The sequence below is a fragment of the Bacillus rossius genome, chromosome 1, assembly GCF_032445375.1.
Source record: "Bacillus rossius redtenbacheri isolate Brsri chromosome 1, Brsri_v3, whole genome shotgun sequence".
Taxonomy (NCBI): Eukaryota; Metazoa; Arthropoda; class Insecta; order Phasmatodea; family Bacillidae; genus Bacillus; species Bacillus rossius.
Window position 1 is genome coordinate 66336137 of NC_086330.1, and position 12152 is coordinate 66348288.

At 34.7% G+C, this 12152-nt stretch overlaps 1 protein-coding gene across 3 annotated transcripts in view; it reads right to left on the reverse strand.

Annotated features, from left to right (window-relative positions):
- Positions 1-366: 366 nt before the first annotated feature.
- LOC134536959 (gonadotropin-releasing hormone receptor) overlaps positions 367-12152 on the reverse strand; it is a 684534-nt gene continuing 672748 nt past the window's right edge. For all 3 annotated transcript variants that reach the window (XM_063377083.1, XM_063377092.1, XM_063377075.1), the window contains exon 6: positions 367-2182. In XM_063377083.1, the coding sequence (XP_063233153.1) occupies positions 1996-2182 (187 nt within the window). In that variant the 3' untranslated portion in view covers positions 367-1995. The remainder of the gene's footprint in view (positions 2183-12152) is intronic.

A 12152-nucleotide genomic window follows, 5' to 3' on the forward strand; every position in this document is an offset into this window, starting at 1 on the left:
TTAACTTATTGCCAATAACTGTTTATTTAATAATACGTGTAAAAATACTTTGATTAAGTTATATAAATCCTTTCACCTTTTTTGAAATATTAATACTAAAATTTTTTAATGGAACATTAAAAAACTTTTATTCAGTGCTAAAAGTAAATAAAAATATTACTAGTAATATATTTTTAAATCTCTTGTTTTACATTAGCAACATTGTTTCTCTTATTATTGTAGAAATTTGTTAACTTTGTTTTACTGTTTTTTAAAGTTTAAAACTGTTAAAATTCAATATTTAAATCATCACAACCACCTAAAGAACTTGTGGTATTTTATAAAGTTAACAGAGTAACGACTTATAAAAAGACAATGTTCAAAATCAGCATAATATATTTTATTTACATAACAATTTGTACGTTTATAACAACTTCCATAACCTAAAATTTTTTGATCATGCTCACATTGAAATACTTTTAACGGCATAATGTATGAAAAATCAAAAAACATATTTTTTTCTATTGGTGATGATACAAATATTCTCCCGTGTTTTCCTTCGATTCTAAGTTTAACCACTACGTTTACTTCTTTAGTTTTAAAAAAACATAGTTTATTAAAGATTAAAACCTGCATAGGCAGTAAAAAAATATTAAATGTGGGACAAAAGAAAAAAGTTTTAATTTCAAGACAAGAACATCACAATTACAATTTTTTTTAGTGAATTAAAGTTTATTTTTAACTATTTGGAAATATTTTTGACATTTCCTTCACAAAATCACTCAAAAGATAGATACATATTACAGATAAAAACAAACAAACACAAAGAAACGGAAACGTGATAAAGTTCAATCAATTTTCATTAGCGTATTATTAATGCTATGTAGTAAATAATATTCTATGAGTTTTTAGATTATATTTTTAGAAGGAAAAAATTTGTACGTTAAAATTGGGGTTAAGAGAATAGGAATATCCATTTATCATAAAAAATTAATTTTTTTTAATCTTTCACATTATTTATGTTCCTATATGGAATAATTTTTGTTACTCGTAAATGTAAAATAACTCTCTATAATACTCGTAATAAATTTAAATAAAAAACTGTCTTTAATTATTAAAAAATCTTTTTCAATTAAATTTGTGGGAAAAAGCCTCACATAAGCGTGAATTAAGTACATTGCACATAATAACGACATTTTTAATATGAAATACTCATATAAAAATGCCCTTAATTAATCATGTCTCACATTATATTTGGTTTCTGTGTGTGTGTACTGGATGAATATTCTAAATAAATGTTTACTAATTTCATGCCAATTTTAAGACTTTGTGAATAAAATTGAAGTGTTCATTGACATTATAATTTAACAATTTAAGTGCTTTATCACAATTTTATACTATTTTGAGAATAGGTACTATAAATTCGCTTTATCAAATCATATTATCTTTTATGGTAAAAATAATATGTATACAATATTTTGCAAGTATCCCACACACGTGGTGCCGCTTGAAATAGGTATACAAATTATTTTGATTTTATTCACATGGCTTGGAATAAATCTCTTTAGAATTATTTAAATAAACTTCATTTTACAAACGTGAGACTTGGTGCTCGATGCGTTGGTGATAAAACAATAAGGCAACTAAATTAAGTATCTTTTAGGAGTTCGATAATGGATTCTATTACAATCTCTACGTCCACGCGTTAGATTCAGATAGTACCATCTATTTCCGAAGATAACTCAACAACTTCACAAAATGTTTCTCCAACTTGCTAGAGAAAAGTCTTTTAAGCAATGTTTTGGACCCTAACAATTAAACAATAGTCTTCGAACTTATTCATTCTATGCGAATAATAATATTTTAGTAACTAACTGACGTGTGGTTTTAAACGTCAGGTCCCATTGGCTGAAACAAAAATGAGAGTTCATCTTTGATCACTGCTTTGATATTGATTCCGTTGTTTCAGAAGTATATGAAAAGAATAATTCAAAGTTGCACTTTAATTTTAATGATTTACGCATCGAAGCCATTTCTTGCGGCAGCCGGCTTCGTAAGCAAAGTCTGCTTGTCTTGCGCGCGAACGCCCACCGCCCTCTCTTTGGGCGTCGATATCAGCAGACTGGTGCTGCTACCTCTCGGTCGCCTGGTGGAGTTAGTTGCAACCAGGCTGCGCTGCTGCTGCTGAACGGAGCCGTCTCGACTGGAACGAAAAAAAGTAATAATTAGCTATAATATACCCATATATTGGGCATAACATACTTATTTATTTAGAATCATATTGGGCATAAGAAGGTATAGTTTTATATTTTATTTTAGGAAAGCCGTAACTAAAAAAAAAACTTAAATTGTATTTGTAAGGAAACAATATTAAAATTTTTGTTCAAAACTAAAAACAATAAGGCAAATAAATTAAGTAACATTTAGGAGTTCGATAATGGATTCTATTACAATGTCTACGTCCCCGCGTTACATTCAGATAGTACTACAATTTGTTATAAGAATAACTTTTTTTTTTCGAGAATTTGTTTTAACCGAACAAGTGTGGCAAAATTAATGTTTGGCAAAAGGCGTAGTTATCCGTTTATACAAGAAGAAGTAATGGTATTTTTTAATTTTCTATAAAATCTGTTTCTTAATTTATAAAATAAAAAACATATATTTTTGCATTAAATAAACAAAATTTAACACAATAAATAAGTAAGCATAATTAAAAGTCAGAAAGTATTATTTTCGTAAAAAATAAGTGTAGTTTTAAAATAAAACCACACTTAGCAAATTTTAATTTATATCATGTTTCGCAGATGACCAATGTTATTGATTTTTTCTGTACCTACTTTGTGTATTTATAAATTCAATAGATTACAATATAAGAAATCCCTTTTGGCTCAGCCTTTAGGCGTAGGTAGATTTCGAAGTACATATTTATTATAGGAATAGTTTGGAAACTTCTATAAAATTCTGGAACATCTTAAGAACTGAATGTACACAAAATATTCATGTTCTCCAATATTACAAAATGTTCGATTAAAAATTTGCTCAATTTCCATGCAACGAAAAAATTTAGAATATTTTTAATTCAATGTAACCAGCATTGAATAGTTTAGAACGCAGCATTGAACAGCTTAGATTGAATATCATATTATCTGCCAACTAAGGTATTTATTTAATTTTTTGTACCTTCAAACACTATTTTCTCTTTGTTGACTTATAACGTGGTCGTATAAATAATTTGCTTTGCATTAAATTTTTAAGAAAATATTTATATGATTTAAAATAAATTCAAACGCATTTGATACTAAAAAAGTATTTTTTTTTCTACTTCCATCCCATGTTTTTACAATGGTTATTTATTTCATCAAATATTGTTTCAGAAATAGTTTTTGATGAAATTTAGAATTCAATGAGAAAGGGTAGGATTGTTTTATTAATGTCCACATTGAAACATTTGGTCCAAATCTTTAGGATTTATTTAAGCATCAACGTTTTAGAAAATTAGTGGCAAATGTATTGTAACGACCTATTGTAGGGATAACTGGGTTTGTAAGGGATAAGCCAATAACGTTTAATTACAGTATTATTTACTAAAATTTACATTCATATTAAACAATTGTACTTTAAAATGTCCGATCATAAATCACTGGCACTTAAAAAAGTTTTATTCTCAAGTCACACAATGACTGTCAAGTTCCGCAGTTCGCACTCCTCACTGGAGCTAGGCTCAAAATTGATTCACCCCTATCCACGCGCCTGTTCACACACAGTCTCGCGGCACTCAGTCGCCGCACTCAAGATCCAGTCGAACGCCATGTCTCTTTCCCCCTTTCACCGATGTCGCACCTTCGCTCTCGGAACTCCGGAACTGCCGCGGGTCACGCTCGGAACTCACTCGGAACTGTCGCGGAAGCCGTCGCGGGTCTTGTCGCCGAACTGCCTTGGAGCGCGACGTCACTGCTTAAGTACTGGTGTGTCGTCTTTCCAGAACTGACAAGCGCGGTTGTGACAAGTCGCGTCATTCCGGGGCGACCCGACGCCCGAACAGTCCATAACGGGATGGCATGCCTTAGGTCAGTGGACAGCACGTGACACGGTGCGTGGCGCCAGTTACCGTGTGGGGCCGCCAGCCAGCTCCCAACCTGGTGCGCGTCGTGGTCTTGTCTGCGTTCGTAACACTGCCACCTCCTTAAAAATATTCGTCCCGAACAAGTAACTCGTTTTATCCTGGGTGTCCCCACGCTACTCGAAGTTTAGACCGCCTGCATTTCCTCCATCGTGGGCTGTACAGCCTCGCCAGATATCCCTCTCTCGCAGCAGATGCAGCCTCTCTCGTTACCCGGTGACACTTCTGCGTCGCAAATACCGCATGTCGTTCAGCCAGCTTGCAGAGCCAGGTCGACCATTGCCTCAGATGGGCCCGATACTCTTGATATTATTGCTCACTACCCTCCAACGGTTTGCTTGATTCTTCCCTTTACCTCTCTGTTCCTTCTCTCTCGCAGCTACTTGTTCATACAGCATTTCCTCCCGGCTTTTTTCGTCTCTTCTTGGTTCCTCAATTCTTCTTGGTTCTTCTGAATCTCGTCTGAACTGCACTTAGTCTTTCCCTGTACCATTTCATTTTCTTTTGTTTCTTCTTCATGTCTTCGATCTCGGTCTTCAAAGCAATTTTAATATCACCTTGGTAGTTTTTGATTTTTCTCTTTAATTAGTTCTTAATCTCTTCTTTGTATTTCCCCATCTCTTCTTGACTCATGTACATCACTTCTCGGCTATTCTTCTTTCATATTATTTTCCTCACTGTTCTCTTTTTTGCTGCTATTCTCCTCTTGGCTTGAATTTAACTTCATTAATTTTGAGCATCATAGCATTCAACTTCTCTTGTGAGTTATTCTTTTCATTTTTCACTTCATTCTGCTTCTCTATTCCTCTATTTAGTTGCATTTACTCTTCATGGCCATACTAGCCTCTTATTGGTGGTCCATTATTTCACTATTCATTTCATTCTGATTGGCCTCCTGAATTCTCTTCAACTCTTCCTGACCAACCTTCGTCTCCTCTAGGCTATTATTGACTCACTCTTGTTTTCTTAATGGTGGTGCATACACTCCCTCATTTCACTCTTAACGTCTTTTTCGTTATTCATACAGGTTATCATTTCCCTCATGTCATTCGAAATTTTTTCTAGGGCAAACCTTATCTTATTAATATCCTCAAAACTAACCTCTTCAGCAGCCTCTCTCACTAAAAAATTTAACTAATTAAATAACCTAAAAATTTTATTTATGTCTATAACTGTTGTTATTTTTAATTGACCCAGCCTTAAACGTCTAATCCAAAATAACAATAACTCATACATTCAAAGCTAGCACTTATTACAACATACTAAAACTAACATTCTAACATTCAAAATCCACTAAAGTTCTTAACACTAACTTCATTGTCGAAAAACTAAATTCAATTTTTTTTATTTTCATTTTAATTATGTAACTGAATCCTAAATATATTAATTAGGGCTATCCTACTTCTGCCACAAAAAATGTTACGACCTGTTGTGGGGAGAACTGGGTTCGTAAGGAATAGCCCAATTATGTTTTATTAGTTATATTATTTACTAAAATTAACATTAATAATTAATAATTGTATTTAAAAATGTCCGATTACAAATAACTGTCACTTAATGTTTATTCTCAAGTCAATCAATGTCTGTCAAGTTCCGCAGTTCGCACTCCTCACTGGAGCTGGGCTCAACAGTGGTTCGCCCCTTACTTCGCGCCTGTCCACACACACAGTCTCGCTCCACTTGGTCGCCGCACTCTCACGATCCAGTCGAACTCCGCGTCACGCCACTCTAGGGAGGGAGGGTGTCTCTCACCCTCTTCACCGCTGTCACACTTCCCTTTGCTCTCGGAACTCTTGTAACTCCGGAACTGCCGCGGGACACGCTCGGAACTCTCAGAACTCACGGAACTGTCGCGGAACCCGTCGCAGGACTCGTCGCCAAACTGCCGTGGAGGCCGGCGTCGCTGCTTAAGTACTGGTGGGTCGTGTTTACAGAACCGACGAGAGCACCCGTGACGAGTCATATCATTCCGGTCCAACCCGACGCCCGAAAAGTCCAGAAGGGTGGCATATATTCACGCCAATTCGCGCGGCGGCCCGCGGAATCCCCGAGGCCGCTCAGCGATAGATAACAGCTGCGAGGATTGACGATGCGTGGGGAGCGACGACCCTTGCATTCATGCCAGGCACGCGTGGCATGTCTTAGGTCAGTGGACTGCACGTGACAATGCGCGTGACGCTATTGGCCGTGTGGGGCCGCTAGGCATCTACGAACCTGGAGCGCGTCGTGGCCCTGTCTGCGTTCGCAACACTATGTTGTTTATTAGCTGCGAAAAAAAATGTCATTCACCAAGAATTTACAAATATACTAATGGTCGGAGTGTCTTTTAGACATTCCGAAAGGTTTCTCGTAAGTAAATATGCTTGGACATGAGCTTACCCAAAATTGCATTTCTCTGTTTAGGGGGAAGGGGGATAGAACAGCTTTGTACGCTGTTTGTTTTAAAATTCTTTCGTTTTGTTGGTGAGGATAAAATTTTTTTTTTTTTTTGGGATTTGTTGGTTTATTTCGAATAAGGGGGGGGGGGGGGGGAAGTCGTTCCAACCCCCTTCTTCAAATCCTTGCGTACGTCCCCGTGCGTGAACATTAGATACAGTGCATTAATTAGAGTGCACAGAGCAACCAAATATTAATGCAATATCAATTGATATTATAAAATAGCGGAAGGAAATAATGTTATTCACACTATTTGTTTTACGGACAAACAACACACTAATTATAGAGCCCTGAAAACCACTTGGTTACTAACATGCTGCTCATAATTTGAGTCATGCCGGGCATTTTTCAAGCCTCGTGAGCGTGACGCGTTTGCGAACACGAAACCGTGTCTCAATGTGTTTGAAACACACGTTTTTTTAAGGACACTATTTTGTTTTAAATTGATATTTCGTTACCAAAAAAAATGCCAGTGAGACTTTCATTCCTGGCCAGTGATGTGTTAACATCTAACTTTGGTAACATCCAAATTAAAGTGTTTTCATGTTGCAAATAAACTTATAATACGAAACTCGGACACGAAATTTAACGTAAAATTTTTTAAAATAATTCCGAGTATGATATGAGGGTTGTCTGAAAAGTTTCCGACTTCAAATTGAAGATGTCAGCACCTGTCAAAAAAAATTACGAAATATGTTTGTTTATGCTTTGGAAAGTACTCTTAGAAATTTCAGCCATTTTGAACGTGCGATTGTTTTTTAACAATTAATTACGTGATTCAATGCGCGTGTTTTTTGTAAATATGGAAAATTAAGTATCGAGCTGTCATTCAATATTTGTTTTTGAAAGGCAATACGCCTACTCTAAAATAACCTAATAAAAATAACCTAATAGGACTTTGCACCATCATTTACCACAGTAATATTTTGGGCAGTTGAATTCAAACAGGCTTTACCAACTTGGGTGACGATGAACCTTTGCGACACCAAAAACGGCGAAGGAGGAATCAGCCCCGGGAAAGTGGTGGCCACTGTTTTATAGGATGGTCGTGGAATAGTCTTAATAAATCACCTTTAAAATGGAAAAACATGGAACATGGAAGAAATATACTACACATCAATACTTGACCAGATGAAGACAAATTGTAGTAAACGGTAACATTTGCATAAACAAAAATAATAAGTTTCACCAAGACAATGCACCAGCTCACACCTCAGCGGTTGCCATGGTGAAAATCTACGAATTGCGGTTTTAACTGCTTGACAACCTTACTTGCTCCCCAGATCTAAACCCAATTGACTTTTTCTTCGTACTCTAGGCTAAGAATTGCGCTCGGAGAACAAAGATTTTGTCGAATGATGAGGCCATCACATTCGTAAAAAACTATTTTGCAGGGACTCACGCAAACAATCGTTACAAAACAACTGCACGTTAAATATGGTTTAAATTTCAGAGGGTGTGTTCCAAAGCATGAGGAAACACATTCCCTAATTTTTCTTTTGAGTGCTGTCATCTTCATTTTGAGGTGGGAAACTTTTCAGACATCCCTCGTAAATGTATAAAAAATATTCATTTTAAGGAAAAATGGTAATAATATTTTCCCCTTTTTGAAACCTAACTATAATTTTGTTTAGCAAAATTGTAGTTTTGCATTCTCAGGGCTAGTCGAACAGCATGAGTACCAAACGTGTCGCATGTAAATGCCTCAACGTTAAAATGTGGCATTTCCCCCTAGGCTGAATTATCATCGCCTGCGTTTTTTTAGGTTATCCTTTTTTAGGCAGTGAGTGTGAAATTTAAGTATCAGCCAAAAATGCTACTAATTAGCGCGTATTACACTTCGGAAATTTAACAGGTTCAAAGTACAATGCGCATGGATGCAGTAACTGTTTTAGCCAAGATACGAAGTCATCAAGATGACGGACAACGTGTGGCAACATGCACCCTATATATATATATTAATTTTCGCTAATATCGGGGGAAGTAAGGAGCGTGTTGGTGTGGTAACGTAAACGTCATTGTAGTGAGAACATCCTTGAATACTTTAAGTAAACTTGAATAGATATAACAAGATATAATCGAAACTTTAAAACTACCAATTATTCATTTGCCAGGAAAATTGTGTTTGAACAAACATGTCGACAAAGAAATGGAAGATTGTGTTGGTTTTCTAAAGAATTACAAACGCGGTGGTTAATTATAATATTTTTTTTAAATTAAAGGATTGCAGACCAATAGATTCATTAAGAAAGTTAACCTGAAATATTTTAAAGCACAAATTATAACTACAAAAATATTTTTGTTTATTTGATGTTGATTTAACGATAGAAATAAGTCTGTAAATACTTCCTACAAATATACATAAACCTTATGAAACTGAATCAAAATAAAGATTTTTCAGTGAGAATTGCATTATGAAATTCCTTTATTCAAGATGGCGTCGAATAGGCTAACAAATTTTTGCTTCTCTAAATTTAAATGTTAACTAAACGTTGTCAAAATCGCAATGCCAGGAATGTAACGTCCGTTTATGTTGTCGTTATTTATTTTTATGACATTTAAATAACAACATAAATAATTAAAGAAAAGTTGTATTATAATAATGCACTTAGTACATCCCCCGTATTCGCAAAAGTTAACATATACTAATTAATCACGCAGGTCCGTCATATTTTAGAGATTTCTGAGACTTTAACAGATAGCAGCACCATGTTTACCCATTTCTGTTCCAATCTACTGCCATTCGATTTACGGAATTCCTCCTACCAAAAATGCCGTATCCGAGAGCTAAGATGTTTTCACATCAATTTAAAAAAATTTGAATATGAAAGATTACTGCCTTAAAGACGTATAAGGTTAATATTTGAAGCTCTTCATCACGGACTTAAAGGTCACTTTCAGGCCATACATACAAGAATACCCAAAAGCTTTCATTAAACGATTTTACAAAAAAAATTCATAATTGTGATATTATATGCAAGCACGTAGCCTATTTAAAATAAAAGAATGAGTGAGAAACTACCAACCTCAGGGTGACTTGAGACAACGAGAGGTGTTTATATTTGAGAACGGAGCCTTGATGAAATACGTGGATGAGGTAAACTAAAGTATCCTGAAAAATAATGCTGACCAACACACGCTCGATCGCAAAATGGTCAAAAGATGAGTGAACTGATCGTTCGACCACCGTGACCCTGCCATGTGCGTAAGGGCGAGTCTGCTCTTGATGGAGCATCAGTGTCAACCTTAATGCATTCTGAAAATTGGAAAATAAAAAAAATGTATATATTATTTCCAAACAAGTAGCCCTCTTAATGATGTAGTATCATTGATTTTTTGCTAAAAATTGTTTTGTATTTATGGTCATGATTTTTATATTTCTTAATGTGAATAAAGTAAATTTTTATAACCTTTTTTTTACGAATTTTAGTAGCTGTGGGGCTAATTTATATTTCAAACCTTACATCAGCTATAAAAAATATCTGAGTTATTTTAATTTTTTGCTAAAATATCTATTTGACGGATAGAATTCATAAGTTAAAAAACATGAGTTAATTTTCCAGAAACTAACAAATAATATATTTTTTGGTTTTTAAGAAATATATATTTTTAAATTATGAATGTTTTCAAAAGAATATGTATTTTTTGACAAAAGCTACACGAGAAAGATTTATTGAAAACTGTACGCTATAATACTGTATGCTATAAAGATTATTTTATGATTAAATACATATTTGCATTAAAATTCCTGATAATTTTTAAAAAACACATAATTTTATTACATTTTTATTTACAATCATTAATAAACAAATTAGGAATACAATCAAAATTATGATCAATGTTACGAAATTTTAGGAACGAAATGATTTAGAACACTACACAGTTCGGAGCACCTAAATAACTTTTCCTGTGATAAATAGGCACATATCATTTATTAATATTCAGTACCAATTCTATTAATTCTTTGAAAAAATAAATATATATAGTTTTTTTTAAATACCTCGAAAACAAATAATTTTTTTGTTATATATGACGAATACTAGACACTTTGCAACCAAAGTGTTACAGCATTCACTTTTGTAATTTAGAATTCCACTTGCATTACGTCTCACAAACTGGTTTACTCATTTGAATGAAAAAAAAATGCTTGGGAAACCCATTTTTGGAAGAGTTCACTGGCACTCTCTCGAATTGCGTCAGCTGCTTGTGCATAAATCACAGCCTTTACATTTAATTTTAGTTTATGACTTGAATGTTCAAACACTTATATTTGTACATCTCAAAGACGTGCACATTTATGGATAAATTAGTGAAGGAAAAGCATTAAAGCTAACTTATGAGTGTTATTAGAATTCAGGAATTTAAAAGCAGTGATTTTGGATACATAATATAACAAAATACTAATAACAGTTTCAAGAAAGCTTGTAAATGATGTTAACATTTAATGCTACAGCAATAATACATAAATGCATGTTCTTCCACGACAGCTGATTGAGGAAATCAAATTTTATAAATTTACTAGCTGCTCGACCCGGCTTCGCACGGCTATACTAATGGAAAAAAATTAAGCCACATCACCCATTTACAGTAATGGTAAATAATAAAAAAATCAGTGAAAATTTATTACAATGCTGTATAATGTACCGGAGAGAAAATGAATAGCACCGATGGTTTCCCGACTCGTGCACGCAACGTACAACTGATGTACCCGTACTTCGCTACGGCAGTCTACAGGCAGATCACGCTTGCGCCGCTCATTATACTTGCCCCTCCTTGTGGGTACGCCACTGCCGCGCGATGCCCGTTGCCATGGAGACGCAGAAGGCATGAACAATGCAAAATCCTGTTGCCTTGTTTTAACCACCCATGGGATCTAATTTTCGGAAAATGTCATCCTGCGTAACATAAGGAACATTACTGTGAAGTTTCAAGTCTGTAAAATATAAATACTTGAAAAAAAAGGGTAATTTTTGATATTTAGATACCAGCTAAATTTCAACGGTGATGAGGACTGCACTAACAATGAAATAGTCGTTGTCATAGAGACGAATGAAGCATCAACAAAGCAACAGCCGTTGCCATGGTGATTTCCTACCAAAAAATGGAAATTTTGATATATTACCCCCCCCCCCCTCCACCCTCCGAAACTGCCCTTGGGATCGGATTTCCGCAGAATCCGTTCTTAGTGAGCGTCTACATCACAAAATGAATAATTATGCTAAATTTCAAGTCAATTGGGTTTATAGTTTTAGAGATCTCGTGATGAGTGAGTCAGTGAGTGGTATTTCGCTTTTATAAATCGCAATAAATTAAAATTGCGACTATAATTTGAGATTTAAACTATCCTATCTCTCAAGTTGGATCGAACTGCACATGGTGTGCGAATTTTATTATAATCGGTTAAGTGGTTTAGGAGTCCATTGAGGACAAACATTGTGACACGAGATTTATATATATTAAGATAGTTTTTTAATCCATACTTACTAATATTATAAATGCGAAAGTATGTTGGTTGGTTTGCTGGTTTATCGTTTTTTACACAGCCACGCAGCAACGGATCGACATGATTTTTTGCTTAGAGATAGTTTATGGGCCGGAAAGTGATATGGGCTACTTT